The sequence below is a fragment of the Semicossyphus pulcher genome, unplaced genomic scaffold, assembly GCF_022749685.1.
Source record: "Semicossyphus pulcher isolate SPU_LCO1_2020_fin unplaced genomic scaffold, fSemPul1.0.p SCAF_11, whole genome shotgun sequence".
In the NCBI taxonomy this organism is placed as follows: Eukaryota; Metazoa; Chordata; class Actinopteri; order Labriformes; family Labridae; genus Semicossyphus; species Semicossyphus pulcher.
The window spans coordinates 7,920,783-7,942,242 of NW_027211615.1; the positions used below are offsets into that span (position 1 = coordinate 7,920,783).

A 21,460-nucleotide genomic window follows, 5' to 3' on the forward strand; every position below is an offset into this window, starting at 1 on the left:
AACTTTTTGCTTTGTTTTTGTTCTTCTCCATTTATTTTGTCAAGGAGAAAAAAGTTTTAGAATCCAAATTGGAGTTACTCTTTATAGTCTTAAGTCCAATAGTCCCTCTTGTTTTAACTCCGTATTGGTCTCCACCAACTCCAAGGGGGCATATTCATCTCTTTAGCTGCTTAATGCTCCATCACGTTCACCCACTAGTGGCTAATTATGTCCCTGTGCTGTTTGTCGCTGGTCAGGTAGTGCACAGTGGGATCATCAGAGGTTTATCTTTAAAAAACAGCTGCCAGCTGTGGCTTGAAACCAGGTCTTTGGGAGCCTTGAGAGTGACATGTAATCATGTTGTAATTCTTGTTACACCCTCTTCTTCTGCAGCCGATTAATTGCACCCAACTGGAAATTAGTGCCACCAGCTCTCTACTATCTTGACGACACAACTCCTTATAAACACATAATGTTGTAGGATGGAAAGGCCAATTCATTTGCAGAGCTTGTACTCTGAAAACAGCTGCCCGCTTTGGTTTAAAACCAGGTTTTAAGAGGCTGTTAAAACCCAAACAATGAAGTGGACGATGCTAAAAAGCTCCCTAAAGAGGGAACTCAGGTGGTAATTATCTGTGGGTGTGTTACTACAAGTGAAGCTTCACACAGACAAATGATCCGTTGCCGAGTTAGAAATATTGACGGGTCCAGCTTTGAAATACAACAGTGGAACCTCATATGTATATAATCATGTTGCAATTCTTGATTTTGCAGCTCATGTGAGATTTCTGTTTTCAAAGTAAGAGTGAAAATGTATGAACAGAGAAGGACATAAGAGGACCGAGTCTCACCCATGGCTGTGTCGTAGGAGTTGGGGAAGCTCTTGTCCACCCTCTGCCTCATGAACACCCAGGTGTTATTGGCGAAGGTGCACTCGATGATCTTGCTGTCGTACTGCTTCAGCTCTTTCGTTGCCTGTGCAGACAAAGATGAAAGGACACAGATGGTTTTGTACTATTACAACACGGAGTGAATGAAATAAAAGCGTAATCTCATGTTCCTCTGCTGCCATCATCGCCTGTGAAAATTACAAACCCTCTAATGTATTTTTGCCACATTCAGAGGCTCCAACAGTCTGTTCCGCTAGTTTTGTTTTTTTTCTCTCATTGAAATCACAGACTGATCATTATAACAGCTCTCAGAGACATGCTGCTGCATTTATGAATAACAATGGCACACAGGGATTGGCACGTGTGACTGCCATGTTGTTTTTCAAACATGTTATGAATATGCTGCAAATGACTGCCTTCACTTTTACTGTTACTTCCTACCACAGAATACTTAAGAAGCAGTTAAGAGGCAAAATTAAGCTTTAGGCAGCGTTGGAGGACCGCGTTTAGAGGCAGTAAATGGACTTCACAAAAATGCAATATAAACTTTAATGGGCAGTAGCTTGTGACTGCAGCAGATACATTTGCTGGTTCAAATTATTCACCTCGTTTAATGGTAAGACGGGAAGTAGAAAAGAAAAGCATTAAGTTGGTGCCATCCTTTAAATTGGCAATTAAAAAATTTAGTTCTGGAGGCAATAAATGGATGGGAAAAGTTACCGTTTCAAAAGGCATTAACCTTTCAGCAACTCGGGTTATGTGGAGACCAAACTGTACAAAGCCCTGGCTGTTCTCTGGCAGCAATATTAGGACAACCAATCAATCAACTCATGATTCAGCCTTTTATTAGCTTATTAACCCATTAATCAATTTGTCTATTAAAATGGTCAACAACAGTCAAAGTTAGAGCCTGACTGATATATCTGTTGGCCGATATTTTTGGGCCGATGTTGGCCAATCGCAATATATCGGTATCAGAGTTTTTTAAAGAACCTATAATGCAGTAAATAATGATTGGGCTGTGTTTTATCACCTAGTTTATACATCATGGTGTGCTCCATGGCTCCATGTTTACATTGCTCCCAGCACGGTCTGCATATTTACCTTTGCTGTATGTTGCTGTAAAATTGGTATATCAGCAACAGTATTGGTAACCGCTGACCTTTTCCCTCCAAATTTTGTATATTGGTCTCAGAAATCCAGAATTGGTTTTGCTCATAGACTGTATAAAAAGATGGACGACATGACAGCTCCCTAAAAGTGAAGCCAAACCCTCTCTAGCGCCCCCTGCTGACTGGCTGCAATATAGGTCATAAAGCCCGCCTCCTCCATGTTAACAGATGGGACATGAGTCAAACTAGAAAATCAAAATACATGCTAATTTTTTTTCCCCCAAACATGGTTTCTGTCATTATAATTAGTTCTTATCATGCTGATTTACGTCCAAGTGTTCATTTTTCTGACAAGTTTATTTTTAATTTCTTATTTGATGCTGTCAAAAGGATGATTGACAGCTCTGTTGACAAATACGGCTCCTGCAGCCGATCTGTTCCTGATTAGCAGAGTAGAGGAGGAACGGCGAGAGGAGACGTAACTAAAACAATCACTACAGTCATTGAAGTTTCCATACCTGTGAACGTCTGCTTCAGACCAACACAGAGAAGCTGTTCTGCTGTTAAACACGCCAGCGTGCGGGATCCTTGCTGAAGTTATATGTATGTTTTGGTTGGTGGAAGTGGCTATGGCGGCTCCACCAATTGATTTATACTGCGCAGACTCTGGCTCCAAATTACGTCACCAGAGCTAGATGGCGCTGATCACGCGGGGTATTCTGTCATCAATGAGAGCAGATGGAGACGCATCGTCCATCTAAATAAACAGTCACTGGTTGTGCTCCAATGGAATTCCTAAAAGCCAAAATTTTACAGGCGACTGCTATAACTATAAAACTGCTTGTTCAGTTGACAAAGAGTTCAAACCCAAAGATATTCAGATTAAAGTGATGAGCGAGATAGACTGAATCAAATTCCAGGAACTCACAGAAACGTGCACGCTGAAATACAACATGAAATACAAACATGGAGGCGGATCTTCATCGTGATGTGGTTGAACTTTTGTTCTGCCACGTTTCGCACAGAAGAACAAAGCAGGCTGATGATGGAATTAGCATTTACACATTTTGAAAAACGGGCTGAAAAGCCTGAAAATATTGTTCTGATGATTCCCTGTGAGCTCTCGTTGGCCATTACAGGGTTTTGGTTAAATATTCACTTCATGTTCCTTTCACATTTCAAGATTTTAAGTTGAAAAAAAATCAATTATGTTTGATATTTAAAATTCCCAATCAAGGAGATTCTGATCCTGTTATAACTTTAGGTTTAACTCTGTAAACAACTCCCCCCCCATCGCGATTTTTGCACATCTACCCAATTATCCTCCAGTGTCCTGCCTGCTTTATGTAAAACCATATCATTGAAGTGAGAGTCAGAAGGCAGTGAATGCTTCTTTCTTTGAATTGACTCACTTCTGTTTACTCTCCAAAGGTGTGAGCAGATTTTAAGACTCATGATGCAGCCGTCAACAAAGCAATGCAACAGTTCCTGCTGCTCCTACTGAGCTACACAGGATCACTGACTTATTACATCACACTCTGTTTTGAAAATAAAATCAACTGCGTTTGAGTGAGCTCAGTGTGCTGAGTTGAAGTGTATGAGTCAAAGAAGACATTTGAGCATCTGTTGTTTAATTGTCGAGGGACTGAGTCTCGCTGAGAGGATTCTAAGGCCAATCTTCGAGCTGCCGTAAAGCGAAAAAAGTGCAGCGGAAAGAATCAAGTGCAATGGTTGGCTATGAAAGCGAGGAAGCAAATGTTGGAGAGCGGCCATCAGTGCCAGGAAAGCACCGGTGTTTGGCAAGATGCTCAAACACAAAGTAAGGACTTGTACGATCCTGGAGTGTGGGGCATCTGGGCTCTCAGTGGGGGCCGAACTCACACAGGAAGTAAAGAAAACGTGCAAGGAAGGAAGACGAATCATAACTTATCAACACGCCTGATTAGTCATTGTCATAGTAGCAAAAATTCTGATTTATCTGCACAACATTTGTCTTTTTCCATTTGAAAACATGTACATTAATTAATATGACTGACTGTGAATCAAACAGTTCTTTCTTTAAAGAAGAACCACAGATGACACTAGCGACAAAATCTCCTAGCCTTCCTACAGCTTGACACAGGAAGCTGCCAGAAAGCTGTGAAGGGCGGTACAGACAGGCAGGACGCGCCGCTACAGGGTGGGCTCTCCTCCTGCTGGTGGAGGGTGACATGTTGGCAGCCATTTTTCAGCACCACTTGGCGCCTAATCCGTCCAAATCTGTCTCATTATGGCAGCACACATGTGCCTCCAGTTATCAGGGACTTTGGCAGTTGATGTCTTCATCAGCCAGTGTTGCACTCCTGCAAGAAGCTCTGTGTCTGTGCCTCTCTTTTCAAGTCCTGGTTTGTTCAGATTTAGAAGCTTCAATGCGAACATGATGAAGAAGCCTTTTTTCTTTAGTAAATGATAAGTGATTCTGTTTTATGCCTGCCACTTGTGGGTGTCCTTCACTTGTGATAATGGCATGTCTGGATACAGCTCATAGGAAATACAAACTACAGCTAGCAGACTACAACTAGCTACTGTTTTGTGAAGGGCCAGGAGAAAAGATAAAAACGGACAGAAAATAATCTTCTCATTGCAAAGGCTGAGAGTGAGATGAGAAGATTTGCACTGCTCTCATGTCTGTTATATACTGTTAACATTCCTACTAGAGCTCGGCCAATATGGGATTTTTGAGGCCAATACCAATACAGATTTCAGAGGAGGCGTCTCCACTGATCACCGATATGGTGGCCGATATTTATGACCTGGAACGAAAGTAGACCTGTTCCTGGATTTAGCACCTACATGACTATTCAAAGGTAATCATAAGGCTGCTTTATTACACTAAAAACCCTCTCAAAGAGTATTTCACTTTATTAACATTCTCAACTAAATCCAGTGCCGACCAGGATCTACTCATCTATGATGTTGTATAATATTGTCTGCAGGACAAACTACATGACAATACTGTTTCTAAATCACCCCAAGCATTGTTTCCTGCATTATATGTTCTGTAAAAAAAGTTCCATAATGGCGTGTATCGAGAAACATGCCAATACTATTATATATCGGCCAAATGATATATTGGTCAGCCTCTACACCTGTAAAGCACTTTGAATTGTTCCTACCTGTATGAAAGGGGCTGTACATTAGAGGTGAGACAAAGTATAGATACAGCAATATATTGTCGTCCTGACTCGTGCAATACAATTATCGATGGGCTGGCCCCAAATATTGACATTTGAATTTAAACGTATATGGTGCTCTGAACAGATTTGCCTGCGATTTTGACTCATCGCGTCACTACTTCACGACTCCTTGCGGTGGTGCTAATGACATGAATGAGGGTAATGTAAATGGAAATTAATTGGCCGAAGAAGTTTATCAGATATCGCGATGTATCATTATATGATTGTCTTGCAATATATCAATTATCGCAGAACGATATTATCGTGTCCCTTATTGTGTCATGAGTTACCTTGCGATTCCAACCCCTGCTGTACATATACATTTAGTTTGACTGAGTTTAATGTATTCTTAGGATTGTCTACTTTGGAGTGATCCAAGATACCTGTTTCCCTGTTTTTAGTTAGAGTACAGATATTAAAGTGGTATTGATAAATATCAATAGAATGCTGACCTGTAAATTCTGTAAAGTCTGGAATCAACATATTTACTCTCCAAAAGTCAAAGAGAGCAGGACAACAAGAGCTCTCATCATTGGAAACACCAGAAACTAAACCAGTGCAACGTTCATCTTTATCATTCAGTAAAGCTGAAACTTTGACCACAGTGAAAAACTACAGACTGTAAGTACACGGCCTCTGACCTTTAACTAGTCTGTGCTCAACACAGACAGTCAATCTGCTTCTTTATCAAATACTTGTTGTACCCGTACGTTGAGCTGCTGTTTATTAAAGGAATTTTGCGACGGGGATGAGCACAGATCCAAACTTTTTAATATCCTTGAATAGCGTTTTGTTCTCTGCGACATGCCTCTGCGACTGACCCTGTTCTTTGTTTTTATTCTAGACTTCATCAGAACGGGCCCGCAGGTCTGCGACTCTGCAGCGCTGGGGTCCATTTTAATATCAAGGAAATAGATGAAAGAATATGTAAGTGAGGAGCGGATATAAGATGCAAAATAATAAAGCAGGAAATGGAACAAACATTCCCTCAGAGGGAAAAACACACAGGCAGAATCTAAACTTAAGTTTAATCTTTAATATGCTTCTGATCAGAGTCTATTAAATGTCTTCTGTACATTAGTATCAGCCCCGACTATAATCTGAGAAGTGGAATAAATAGTTACCTATAACGTAATTACAAGGGCCAATTTAGAGAAGAAACAAATGCAAGTCCAGCGACTTTTCATGAGCCCATTACATTACGTCTGCGCCGTGTCCCTAGTGAATATGTATAATACCCATCATTATCTGATGCACTCAGATCGACTGTCGCTTCAGATCTGAGGAGATCTCAGAGGAGAAAAACAAGCTAATAATGTGTAACTCAGGTAAATGAGGGAAAAGCTGGCACAGGCTGTTGGTAAAAAAAAAGGCTCACAGAGGAGAAAAACAAATAAAGAAAATGTTTTTACCTCCCAAACTTTTAATTGATTAGTTTATTTTGTTGTGCTGCATAATTGGTGGGAAGTGCATTAAATTACCCGGAGATAATTCATGCTTCATAAGCCCAATTTTCATCTAATTTACTCGAGCTGTGGGCAACAGAAACCCTAAAATATAACCGGAAACCTGAGAGAAAGTGTTACCGTTGATTAAATTGAGTAGTTGTTCTTAGTCGGACTTAATGACGCGTCAAGAATCTTTCAAATTGGGGACATTATTGATGGAAAGAAACAGTCAGAGGCATTTCAGCACTCCACAGGTGACACGCACACTGACAAACTCTCAGAGCTTCATCAAAGCAGCCGGTCTTTGACAGAGAGCTGCTCTTATCTCCGTCTCTGGCGGCTAGATCTGTCGCACCATTCGTGCTATTCATGATTAATGAGCTGTACAGGCCCCATGCAGTTCTGCACAGAGAGCCGACGCCATAAAGCGGCGAAACTAAAACCTAAATGGTGAATCAATAGCCATTACTTCTACCAGCAGGCTTTAGCTTATTATAGAGTTTCTAGATGTCAGAAGGTAGAAGGGCCGAAAACTCCAATAGTGTTGTAGGGACAATTGGAAATAAGAGGCATCTGGTGGTTTAGAACAACTCTGTGTTATATTTGGTGACTTTGGCCGATGGACTGGTCATGATCTGCTGAGGTCTTGAAAGGGGACAATGGGCCATCAAAAAGGAGTGATCAGAAAGGTCTAAGATTTGCTACCAGAGATGGGAGGTTGGACTCTTTTTACTAACTCGAGTTTCTATGAGTCACTCACTAAAGAGAGTCTGGTTTTCGAGTCCCTCGAGTCAGTTACCCAGAGCTTGAATTCCCCACCGGCCCAAGCGCCCATAGAGCATGCGCACTACAGACTTCCGTCGCCCGATCGGGCTAACTTCGGGTTTAAAACTCCATGAACATTAATGGAGATTAAATTTAAAGCTATAATCTCGAAATTCTCAGTTTGGTTCTATTTGGAGGCACATAATGGCGATAAAACGTCAAGTCATCGATCTTCTCTTTGTTTGTTCAGCCATCGTATATTACTGTTTACTCGCAACACTTGCAGAGAGCAGAAAAGCAGCAGCTTAGCTCCGCCTACCCTCTCTGGTAAACGAACCACATGGAAAACGCGTCACTAACTGGGCGCCGCTTGTAATTTTTTCTGCGAATGATGCCACAGACAGCCAGTCTGTATTACTGCAAATGCAAAGGCTTTCATCAGTGGGTCATAGGCTCAGTCATATTGTGTTAGCTCATTCGGCGATGTGACTTAACAGACATTTATTTTAATGAAAATCTTTGAGATTATATCTTTGAGTGTGAAGCTCTTCCAGACCTTCTGATTGTTTTTGGACCTACTTGATTAGTTTCTGATAGTAAAGCGAGCCATTTCGCGGGGTTTGTGACGCTCATTTTCCCATGATTGTGTGCATAAAAAGTGTTTTTTGTGCCCCGCCATGTTGGGAAAGCAGGTTCTTATTTACCCACTTACTGACTTGACTGATTCCTGTAACTGGAGCCAGACCTTCAGCTCAGGACAGGGAGCGAGCTCCAGGCGCCGGCCTAAGGGAGCGAGTACTGAGTTGAAACAAGCGCCAAAGTGCTTGTTTTCTCACAGGGCTTGGCTTATACGATGGTCTTGCCTGAAATTCGCGGTTTGCAGTGGCTCGTAGCGGGTAGGAGGGGTGAGTCAGTGAACGAGTTAGTGGAGATGAGGACTCGTGACTCCTGAGTTAGTAAAAAGAGTCGTTTGTTTGGAAGGATTGACTCATGACATCATTAGCTAGCAGTGAAACAGAAAATTAGCGTGCTTGATATGTTAAACAAGCCACATGAGGAGGTGGATGCTACTCTCTACTCGTACTTCTACCTGTGAAGACCTTCACTGACATGATACATTCCCCAACCCATTATCCACAACGAGCTGCCTGACCATTGGCGTTGGAAATGATGGTTGGTTTTTGGTATTTGGTCAAATGGCTGTTGGACAAATGGGCATTTCCACCACTGGGACCTTTTTTGGCCAGTGGGATTCCTGCATAATAAAGCCATAAACAGTTCTTAGTGGGTATTCTGTTTCACCACATTTACTCCTTCGACGGGATGAACTGATGAATCATCACATCTCCCTTCCAGCAGTCATTTCAGTGTATCCCTGTAGGAACCAACTGTGTAAGAAATTACAACAATAAGAAGCTAAATTGGAAGAATTGAGCCAATAAAATATGAAGATAACATTTTTTCTTATTACAGAAAAAGTTGGATTCTATTCCTCCGCTTGCTGATGCTTCCAAACGAGCTGGTAAGTGTATGTTCCTCAAATTGCATCAAATTTGTGTCAATGAGCTGAACAATGACGATCAGAACTACTCTGGGCTGTGCAGAGGAGTCACGACATGTCAGATTTATCAGGACCATTATTCTAGAAGCTGCAACGACAAGTCAGCGTGTCTTGTGCTGGCATGTAATTACCATTCTTTCAGCATATTCACACTGGAACTGACTGTAAAACACATTTCACAACAAAAATAGCAACGTGAAAGCCGACGATGACCGCAGGGCTGCAGCTTTTGCTCTGTCTCCCTGAGAGGAGCTCAGAGAGCGAGCAGCACACAGAGACTCTACCTTGTTCGGTTAAAGAGCCCAAGGCAGATACATGGGGACGGGAATAACAAAGAGAATAACAGAGGGAAAAGAGTCCCTTTCTCACTGGGATGCTAAAATGTGACTGTGACGACTGAAAGGCCTAGAAACACCAAGAGGCACCGAGTGGAATTGGCACATTTCCATACAGTGTAACAGCATTATGGAAATGCAGAAAATCCATATCCTCTTGCCCCTCAGACGAGTAGATTCCTATAATGCTATGTTATTGTTGAGTGCAGTGGACTGTGTGTTGCTGTAGGTCAAAGGTCTGATGATGTGGAGTGTGCTATTCGGTAAAATCCTTGAAATGTATGTTAAGAGCAGGAGACAGATGTCGCACTGTTGAATCTTTGGTGTGTAAAATCTCAGGAAACAGTAAAAAAAAATCATAATCATAACTCACTAAAGGCCAAAATAACTTTATCAAACACTTTGTTTTGTCTGAATAAAAGTCTAAACCCAGACAAATTCAGTTTACGTAAAATATAACAATTATGTAAGACAAAGAACCTTTTTACAAGTCAGAAGCTGAAACAAATGAACGCAATTTTTCAAGAGAAAAAAACAATCAGTTGTAAAACAAAATGTTGTTGTCTGTTGACACCAAAATGATTTTCTATCATTTGACAAAAGAAGCTGGACAAGAGAGGGATTATAATAAAAAGAATGATTAGTTTGTTACGGCGGTTGTTTGTCCCTTTTCCCCTTCTGGTGTCTCAACTCTGCAGGTGAATCTGATTGTTAATGAGGTGCACCTGGTCTGGAGTGGGGACTCCTGTGGTTCTGCCTCTCAGCAGGGATTTAGTGTTGTGTTTCGCTGCTGCTCACTTAATGTTTTGGTTGTTTGTGTGTCCTTTAATAAAACCCATGTATTTGAGTGTTTTAAGAAGTTTCACATGGTTATTTTAGGGTCACATTGGGGCCACCTTAGGGTGGGGCGTAACCTCATTGAAGAGTTCACTTTAGAATATGACATCTAGACTGTTTTAAAAGGGGGGTATTATGCTAATTTGAAGCTTCATATTTCACTGTGTGATACCTGTGGAGTAGCTTAGCATAATTTACAGTTTAAAAAACTAATTTTTCTCACCCTGGTGCTCTGTGCAGGCCCTCATACAGCCTCTGCCTGAAACGACTCAGTCAGCTCTGTCCCTTTAAGAAACCCCGCCCCTACAGGCCCGCTTTCTTCTTCACAAAGTGCAGCTTGTAGAAAAAACAGTCTGAAACCAGACTGAGCTGAGAAGCCTGGGGATTACCCCAACATACTTTTACCTACAGATTTGAAACTTCACCCACGTTTAGTGATGACATCCAACATTGTAACATCTTAATACCCCCTCTTTAAACAAACGTCCATGTGAAAAAGAGTTATTAAGAAAACAGGCAGGCTTTTGTATTTGTAAAACTATGAATTACAACAGATAAATGCTCCAACTGCTTAAGTATTTATGGAAAGTGAAAAAAAACCAAATTGAACAGCGATAAAACTGCTCCAAATCTTCATGTCACACAGTAACAGATCTGCCAAATGTTTTGTGCATCCCTTTAATTCTTGGCAAGTCAGCAAACCTACTTGCAACCAACCTAAAATCTTATCCCGTGCTTAAGGGAAGCTGGAAGAGCAAAGAGAGGGCTTTGGCTCATTGGCACCAGAATAATTTAGAACAAAACAACACTTATATTTTCTCACCTTCATGTTTGCAAAGGGCCTGTCATAGTTGCCGACGTAGAGCAAGCCGACAGTCTGTGGAAGCAGCCTAGAAAGACAAAAAAGATCATGGTTAACACCCGCAACACCCTCAGTATCTGGGTGGTAACGACGGTGCAAAGAAATCACTACGCCGCTTCCATTTTCCAGCTAGTAACAGAACTGTGGAGATGTGAGATGACACCTCAATGAGCCCTTCTGTCTCTCTGTGCAGCTTGAGGCTTCGAAAGTTAAAGAGTATGGGCGCGGTTAGAGCCTTTAGGTGGAACGTGTACGGAGATTGAACACAGGGCTACACCGTCTCCATCTGTGAGCTGACTGTGAGCCAAGTTAAGTCAGACTATACTGGGCTTTATATGTGTAGTATTCCTGTCTCATCCTGGAGATCACGCCCAACAGATGTCTTAATCACACGCTGCTTCTTACCCCCTTCCACCAAAAAACACCCCCATGAGCCTGTTATTTCCAGACACTTTATTTGCCTTTATGTTTGCCCCACACAGAGTATACGACCACTTATTTAACCATGTTTAGATCTGAAATAAAGGAGGTAATGGTTCTAAAGACGCATCTAAAAACAGAGCGGCTACGTATCTGATGCACCCCGTTTTAGAGATTTAATAGGAGCTGGAATCTAAGAACAGCTTCCCATCCAGCCCTGCCCCCCTCCTGCGTAATGATAGCTAGCACAAGCAGGAAGGAAGCAGCAGTAGGCATTTAGAGAGCCATTATAGCCACGCTGTGATGGACACCGTCGTGTGCCAAGAGCCTACAAGTCCATCTTCTATTCTCACGTGTTGTGTGTCTACTTTCCTGAAGCTGCAGGACTGAAAACAATGAAATTATAGCAATCATACCACACAGTTCTCTGAAACAACAGGAACATATCAATACGATTTAACTAGAGGGAAAGGAACAGATGAGAGAAGATATTTCATTGTCATTCACAAGCTGTTTCTCGATGCTAACTTGATGCTCCATTTCCAATGCGAGTGTCTGAAACAAAAGAGTCCTGCTATCTTCAAATTACCCTGCAACATCAATTTCCCTGAGTTGGTGTTAAAATGAGCGACAACAGAGAACACAGATAAATATAGACTCTAACAGAACACTGTTTTGTTTTGTTAAAACAATCAAGGTGCTGGTAAATGTCACTGTAGCCTTTGAAAAGCATGCGATCAGACCATTGTCTTCTTGCTTCTATGGATTGATAAATAACTTGGACTGCCTCAGGGTGTCTATAAGGCATCCAAAATCTTATTTCAGTTCAGCTGGGAGAAAGATGTGGATCTTTTTATTCACAGAAATAAAATGGGTAGTGAATGGCATCATTTGAAACCCAAGTTGAAACATCTTTAAAAGGAGGATGAGTCACACAGTGCTGACATATCTGCAGCTTGTTATTGAGTTTTATGGTAATTTTATTCTATCATTGTTTGGCTGCTCTGTCTGGAGTTTGTGTATAAAAGCTCATTTAGGAGCGACAAATCAGCATAGAATATTAATGCTGTGGTATGTGGCACTGGTGCTTAAATATGCAAACATGAATACTAGGGGGGGATTAAGTTAGAGACCCCCTCCAGTGAAAATCAAGTGTTTAACTTTGTAAACATCTCCATGTGGTGTTCTTCATGTGCTACAAGACATATCAGGGACAACACCAGCAGTCATCTCCACGGCTGGGCCTGTCTGCTTTTAAACTGCAGTGTACCAAGGACAGGCTGAACAACACGTTTTCAGGTTGGCAGGTTTGAGACGTCACAAACCTAAGGAGCCAATCCTGTTAATGGACGGGGTGACGCTATGCATATCATTATGTGTAACCTATGGCAACCACTTCGGCGATGCGCAAGCCAGCTGTAACCGTCATCATGATTTTTGCAAACTCTCTCCTGACTACTAACGTTAACGTTAACACTACTGATTACTACATTTCAAGCTAGCTAGAAGTTTCAACAAGTTGCCACTAAACGACGGCAGAGACGTGTTATGTTTTTACGACCGAGGGGGCGGTTGGAAGTTTGCATAGTGGGCGGGGCTTATGAAGATTCAGGAATTTTTAATGAGGAAAAAACATCAGATACAATTTATTATTTCAAGCAGAGCATTTTATAAGTCTTACAAACACAAACATGACTGGAGCTGGTCTTTAATATTAATAGTAATGAAAAACGACCAATAAATACTGTAACCAAAGGCCAAAACTGTAACGTCTTACTGTTGCACTGTTCAACAGACTTGTTAAAATCCACAAAATGTTCACGCTGGAGTTCAGGCAGCACAATCCCTGTGTGATAACGTGCCAACTGAAGACAGCCGGGTCATTTGGGCGCCAACTCCAGAGATACAGAGAAATCCATTCAGAGGGGATGAGAGTCCAAAGACAGGCTTCATGTTTGTTCTGCAGAATTCTTCATATTTGCGCTTACGGCTGAAATGCTACGAGCAGATGCTCTCTCGACATTTCAGATCCACTCGCTCTGATTTACACTACAAGTGCAGTGAACATCATACTTACCAAAATCATTCTGAAGCTTCTAAAAATGGTTTGAAAATAAAAGATCAAACTCCCTGGCATCCTTTAGTGTCCATGGTGCACACATTTCTTTCACAAATGTCAATGAAACGGTCTCTATATGTGTAAAAATGTGCAAATTCAAATGAGAAAAAGCATTTTATGTACATGTGCCACTCATCAACACTATGTATATGTGTGCATTACAGATGTCAGATGGGCCATGCATTCACACTATTAGAACCATCAGATGGAGCCAAAGCCAGCCATCAACTGGAGATAAATTAGGTCCAATATGGTGGCCCCTGCGAGGTTAGCAAGCACGATGGTCAAGGCAAGAGAGAAGAGGGAGGGAAATGTGTTTGACAAAGACCTTGAGGTAAAGAACAGCACCTCTTCTGTTCAGGACAAACGCAGGTATAGTGTTTGATATGTTTGATTGTGCAGGCCTACTGTTCACATGTTGTAAATGTCAGTTTGATGCTTTTACATCTTCAGTCAGAAGTGAGGGTACCTGACTTCATAGTCTTGAATGTGGATCCTTTATAAAATATGGATCGGAATGATGTAATGACACCTGAGACCAATGAGCAGAAAGAACAGCAGCCTTGATGACGGCCTCTCGAGAGCAAATCCAAGGCTGTTTGTCAGCATCGCTCTCCTTTTCCTGGATTTGAAAATCCCTGCACACCTAATGAATAATGATGTTACCATTACTCATCAACTCCTTACATTGCATGCCTATTGCATTGCAATCTATCCAGAAGTCAAGCAATCTACACAATACTTCACTGTTCAACTACAAACATGGGAGGGGCCGTGGCGTGCTCTCAGGAATTGCTTCATCTTTCCATTTTGTTTCCACCTCTCCACTCCTTCTGTAGCACCATAATCACCGTCTGCCTCTGCGCTCGCTTTCAGAGAAGGCAATAAAACTTGCACGGCTGTATCCCTCTGTGGTACACAAAGACGTGCTCAAGGATTGACTGTGTGGGCTGATGAATAAACAGTTGTTACCTCCTTACATGTCTGTCCATCTCTCCCTCGCTCTCTCCCTCTTAGACAGTAAATGTGGAGAGATTTGAAAACCTACACCAAGCCCGAGCGAGCTCGCATGAGTGCTCCTTTCGCCAGCAAAATCCATCTTTCAGGGATCCATCAGAAAATTCTCTAATGGCGACAGTATTCGTCTGTGTTCTCCCACACACAGGGGGGAGTCAAGAAGCTGACGAGCTGGCCTGCTGGCTGGCTTCGGAGCAGAATGAGTGACTGTGCCCTGCTGCGCTCCCCTCAGTCTGTTGTTGCTGAATGACGGCAGGCTCGTGGCTACAAAGCTGGGACAGTCGCTAAGGTCACCTGGCTCTCAGAGGAGAAGTCAGCAAGACCAGAAAGCTCTTTGGTGTGTCTGTTTGTCTTCACTCACACAACACTGACAGACCCATCTGAAGACACACAGAGAGAAAGAGACGTGCAGTGTGCTGTGCAGACAGAAAAAAACAAGAACATGAGTCTCCAGTCGTACCAGCAGCTCGCTGAGATTGTACTGGGGCACAGTGTGGTGCTTTGAGCTAAATGTGAATGTCAGCATGCTGCTGTACACGTGATGCTAAAGGTTCTAATGTTCAACATGTTTGTCATCATAGTTCACATGTTCACACAAGGCTTCACAAACGCAGAGTTGAGGCTGACGGGAATGTTTGCAGTTTTGCAAGTATTTGGTTACAAACAACAAATGCATCAAAATTTGAACCTAGTGTTAAATAAAAAGGGGTCATTAAGGTCATCTTCAGGGGAATATGAGTGTAAGTATCAAATTCTCTGGTAATCCTTCTGATTGATGAGATATTTCACAAAAAACACAGATCTAAACCTCGAGGTGACACTAGAAGAAAAGTCAGGGGATCACTACAGGTCTTAGCATTTATCCTCGGGGGACCATGATGTTCAAATCAAACTAAAACCAGCTGGTGGCGCTGGAAAAATGTTGAGCGATTACAAAAGTCATCCTCTGGGGACCATAAATGTCTGTACAAAATGTTGTTCAAATCAACACAGTACTTACAGATATTCCAGTGGATGAGTGAAAGCTTAACTTTGCACTGCTGGCGGTGATAGAGGAAAGGTCAGGGGATCACCCAAGTTAATAGAGGTTCCTCCTCTGGGCACCACAAACATCTAAACCAAACTTCATTGCAGCCAATAGTTGTTTAAGACATTAAATAAAAAGAAGAAAGTCAACTAGTCAACTGGAAACTTACATTTGCATGGCTGGATGTGTTAGCGTAAAGGTCAGAGGATTACCAATGTTAATCCTCTGGGCACCATGAATTCCTGTACCACATTTCCTGGCAATCCCTCTAATAGTTGTTTATCTATGTTATTAAACTAAAATCCAACAGTCTTGATCAGCTGTTGGCGCTCCACAAAGTGTCACGAGTTCACTAAAGTCAGAGGGACTCATCCCCTGGGGGGGAGGGACGACTGTAAAAGAGGTCATGCTAATTCATCGAAGAGTTGTTAAGATATTTTAGTCTAGACCCTAGACTGTATACAGAATGGGACAGTGACTCACAAAATGATTATGCTGTTCTTAAGAGGACTTAAAGCTTACCCTTGAGAGTTTAAACTTGTTATGAAAGTATTTAGTGATGTGATGAATCAACTGGCTGCATACAAGTGGACTTTTGCAACCAGTGCCTTCGCCCCTTGCTGGCTGTTAGAAAGAGCGCAGGTCACACTGGCTTTACTTCTGAAATGAAGAGGCTGCATCCACTTCTTATACACAGTCTACAGTCTCTGGTTTTTACCTTATAGCACAAATATATACATTACTAGAAAATACATGTTTTTCTGCAGAGCTTGAATGTAAACCTGGATCAGGGCTCGGAAGTGCACTGATGTGTTTGAATAATTTATGCTGCAGATCATACTAAACATAAAGTGGGAGAAATTGGGGAAGGGCTGCAGTGTTCTTCTTTGTGCATACAGGCACAGACAGCAGAAGAGACATATTATGGGATTGGATACTACAGCGCATGTAGGCGATGATTGTGAAAGGAATGAACTTCAGCACACTGTAGCAGTGTTATTGTAAGGCGAATTGAACCCCAAGGCAAAAAGGAAATGAGAGAAAGAGATGGCATAGTACAGAAAAGATTAATGTCGAGAGAATTCAATGGATTAGTTTGATTCAAAGCATGCTTCTGACACCGGCACACACAGCAGCAGTTCACATGGTGTGTGTGTGTGTGTGGATGTCTCAGCGTAAGCCGACGTGTGACAAAATGATAGGTGCTGTTAAGATTCATCAGGCTTACCCTTCTCCTCCGACTTTGGTGATCTTGAGGCGAAAGTCCACAGAGTTCAGATTGGGGGGCTTCCACTTGAGGATGTCATCGCACCTCCCGGCCTTGTATCTCTGCAGGAACACACAATCCCCCCCCGCCAAAATGAGACTGAATAAATTCAGGAGATTTGTAAGGGATAAATGCATATTAAAGCTGCCTTCATGGAACAAGGGTGACACTTTGGCTCATTTTTGTCAACAAGTAACTCTGCAGACTTAATGGCTGCATAATTTGTGAGCTGAGCAGTCATTAGGCAACAGTCACAGTTAAACCCTCATACAAATTAGGATCCATTATTAAACACTGTTGGCATCTAAATATCTAGAGCAGCAAGACGTCCAAATGATTTGATTTGAGCTGAAAAATTAGTCTCTGTGTTTGAAATGCAAATTAAAAAAAGGCTAATTAAAGTGCTAATTCAATTTAAAATAGAACAATTAAAAGAATAAAAAGCACAGTGTGAGCACAAGAATAGACGTGTGAATATAATACACACTGATTCAACATGATTATATTTTTTACATCACTGCTGTTTTTCAATGTGCAGCAACATAATCAAACCACATGCTCTCCTCCATCGCTTTGATTATTTATGTGTGGCTGACATTTAGGAGGACATGAAACGAGTGCGCTGGAACATGAGAAATGTAAAGGCATGACGGGTGGAGGCGGGGAACAGATGATCCGATTCAGTCACTGTCAGGTTGCCCGGTAACAGAAGTCGACTCCGAGGAGATGTGTGGAAAACAAGGCAGGATTCCTCTGGAGAACCTGCGCTGTCACAGCACACAACCAAATAAGGAGTTCCTGGCCCCACCCACGCATGCCCCTATGGCAGGCTTCTTTAAAAAAATAACTTTAAATCATCATCATCAGCAGAAAGAAACATACCACTACTTGCACTACTCCTCCACAACACAAGGCCTGGTTTGGCAAGCTGTTGGACCTGCTGCATAGCATGAAAATGTTGCAGCCTTTAAAGTTCTTTAATAATTTTCAGTAAATTCAGGGTCGAGCTGAATGCCCCCAAAAGTACAGCCCACGCTTTATGTCTGATGTAAAAGTTGAGAGCAATTGCATAAAGTCATGGGGTTTGTTTGCATAAAGTAGGTTGTGTTGTCAGACCCTGTTTAGATGTACAGACCTGTTCTATATGGCCTCCACCAGGTTCTTCACACTCCACACTGACAGTTCTCCAAGAGGTCTTGGTTTTGCAAACCTTTATATCACTACAGGCTCAACACAATGTTGCGTACAAATGGGGATAATGGTGCACATGCATGGAAAATCTGTTGATCCCACAAGAAGCGACAGGAGCACAGTCATATGAAGAATTATAAGCCAGTACTTTAGTTTAAAAGGAGGTATTATGCTAATTTCAAGCTTCATATTTCACTCTGTGATACCTGTGGAGTAGCTTAGCATAATTTACAGTTAAAGAAACTCATTATTTTTCTCACACTGGTGCTCTGTGCAGGCCCTCATACTCAGGCCTCACAAACTCAGTCTGTGTTTGAAATGCAGTACTACATACTACATGCTACATGCTACACACGACATGCTACATGCTACACACGACATGCTACATACTACATACTACATGCTATATACTGCATACTGCGTCTGGCTGTAGTATGTTCAATTCATTTTGCAGTATGCTACGCTGGGCGGAATTAAACAATAACCACCGCTTCTTTAGCTAAAGCACCCCCTCCTGCTGAAATGCTGCTGCTGTCCGTCATTTCAACTGCCGCTGTGACGTTCCAGCGCTTTGCATTCTGGGATACAGTAGGCGAGGTAGACTGGTCCGATGCATACTGGAGATTTTCTCCTAATCAGTACAACAGCTGGGTATTTTTGGCATACTGCACATTTTGTTTGCACACTACAGACTACATTTTGGCCAAATCAGTACGTACTGCTAGTATAGTATGGCATTTCGAACACAGCATCAATCAGCTCTGTCCCTTTAAGAAACCCCGCCCCTTACAAGCCCGCTTTCCTCTGATTAGCCAGCTCTCCGAAGCCTGCCGAGGCCAAACTTTGTGACGTGACAAAGTGCAGCGTGCAGAAAAAACAGTGTGAAACCTGGCGTTCACAGCAGCCTGCAGACTGAGCTGAGAAGCCTGGAGATTACTCCGACATACTTTTACCTACAGATCTGAAACTCCACCCACGTTTAGTCTGGACATCCAACATTGTAACATTATATACATGTCTTAAAATGTGAAGCAGTATAATACCCCCTCTTTAAACCCTGCCTAATTTCACCCCTTTTCTCTGTAAGTCACTTCAAAAAACCAAAGGGAGAAATGTAAGTTTAACTTATCTTTTGTTTCATAGCTATTTAGCAGTCCAGTTGCAACACATGAAACAGCCTGTAAAAGTACCTGCAAATGTAACTTCTGCCTACTGCCTAGTTTGGCATAATGAGGAAATCTGTGATGTGCAAAAACATCAATATAATGTGTGATAAATAAACAAATGGCAAATTAGCTGTAGCCCAACGTTTGAGTCCTTCTGCTTTCTCCTGAATGTAAAATAACTATATAAAGCAAAGGTGTATTTCTCTTAGACTACTAGGCCTTCGTCAAACAGTTTCCACAGTTTTCTCTCCTTCCTCAGCATTCATGCTAGCCGACCTCTAAAACTTAGCTTGCATTTCATCTGATTGGCCGAATCATGTAATTGCACGGCTCATGCAGCCTTTTGCAATCAGTTTATTGCGCATGTTTGCATTGCAATGACGATGAAAATACGATATATCCTGCAGCCCGGATGAGGTCCTTACTCTTCATAAAGAACATGTATTGTTCTTCACAGGTGGTCCTTTTATTAGAAAAAACACTACTTATACATTTAAAAAAGCAATGTGTTTTTTGACTCCCAAAAAGGACGAACAACTATGATTCAGTTGGACATCATCACCCAGCACTGATGCCCAAAAAGAAGAAACTATAACTTTAATTGGCTGAGCTGAGGGCAGACCGTATTTGTCGTCTCAGTTGTAAAGCGAAGGGAACATGAGCGTGGAGTGTCCTTCTGCTTTGTCCGCGGCGGAGCTCTGTGTGTGTGGGAGGCAGCAGCCTTCATGCGCCTTTGAAACCGGGACACTCCACAAAGGCTATTCACCGCAGTTAGCTAGAGAGCGGGAAAAGAGGCCATGTGTCTTTTTGAAGAACCTCGACTGAGTACATCTTTTCTTCTCAAAACGTGGGTGTGGAAAGGAACATTCTTCAATGCAGTTAGTTATGCCGCGCTGCGCAGGCATCAAAATAACCTCTTGTGAAATGACTTGTAGCTCTAATGTGAAATGCAATACATATAATCCTCAGGTGATTAAGTCCTCCTCACCTGTTGATCAAATTGGTTTCTAAAATGAGCAGAATAAAAGACATAAAATATATAGGAATAAAATGTAGCTGTTGTACGTCTTCTCTGTGGAACTTGTAAAACAGTAACAGCCACCACCCGGAGCATCTGTTGAGGCTCGTTTCTAAAGCCCACATGCTAAAATGAGGATGCTACATTTTCGCCCAAACAAAAAAATGACTCTAAATGCATCCAAGCCCGCATAACCATAGCAACAAGCGCATGAAAACACAATCAGACTGCAGATTTAATAAAAACAGGCGACCTTCAAATTCATTCCTAAATGAAAGTGCCGCCAGTTGCACTCACACTTCCATTACTATCGTTGGTCTCGTCAATAAGTGACTGCACATGGAAAACAACAGCTTTATTATTGAGGTGCAAAACAGAGCGTGAAAACTCGACCTTGCATTTGGGAACAAGTCTCTCATCCATCAAATTCATTTTCACATAATGATGCATAGAAATTATTGACCGTCTGTTTCGGTGTCTGAGGGGAGGAAACGCTGAGGGAGGCGCTCAGTGTGAAAGCAAAAGCATGGCTGCACCGTCCGTCCAGCTTTAGGAGAAATGGAACATAAATGCAGAAACAAATGACCCTAATTACTGAATAAAAATTGTAATGTCTTTGAACTGTTTTTGGAAATATGCAAGAACATCTGTCTGGTAATGGAGAACTCCCAGAACCCCACAGATGGTCACAAGGTCTTATAAATGGCCTGGAAATCACCCCAAAAAGTCATCTAATGAAAACTAAACCGTTTGTAGGACATTCATTTATCATTCTAACATTGTGATATTGTTTTGTTCTGCGATATTTATTGCCATTTTAGAAAATACAGGGAATTATACCAGATAAACGCAGTGTGTTTTCATGTTCATATAAACAATTAACAATCGCACTTTTATTATTAGGGTATTTTCTTCTAACAAAACAACCCCGCCCTCATCTTGCATTTCTAACAGTGTTTAAATGTATGTTTAATCAGCGTGATCCGCCCAGTGACAGTAACTTTTTGAAACAAAAGCGCACGACTATTTCCAGTCGGTACACACAACCTCAGGCGGTGTGTGTGTAGCTGCTAAAAGTAAACACTTCCGCTCCATGAACGGTCTGTTTATGTAGCCACAGCGTTAACCAGCACCGAGACGAGGTGAGGCTGTTAAATGGAATGCACTCACTTATGAGCCGCCTCGCGTAACGGAGCGTCTGCCTCGACCATCCCGAACAGACCTCTCTTGT

The 21,460-nt window shown here is 42.0% G+C and overlaps 1 protein-coding gene across 1 annotated transcript in view; it reads right to left on the minus strand.

The window, feature by feature from the left end:
* rngtt (RNA guanylyltransferase and 5'-phosphatase) overlaps positions 1-21,460 on the minus strand; it is a 107,014-nt gene that overhangs the window by 2,486 nt on the left and 83,068 nt on the right. Inside the window, exons 13-15 of the mRNA XM_069657665.1 lie at positions 16,816-16,916; positions 10,966-11,032; positions 831-954 (exon numbers count right to left, since the gene is read on the minus strand). Coding sequence (XP_069513766.1) covers positions 831-954; positions 10,966-11,032; positions 16,816-16,916 — 292 coding nt within the window. The remainder of the gene's footprint in view (positions 1-830; positions 955-10,965; positions 11,033-16,815; positions 16,917-21,460) is intronic.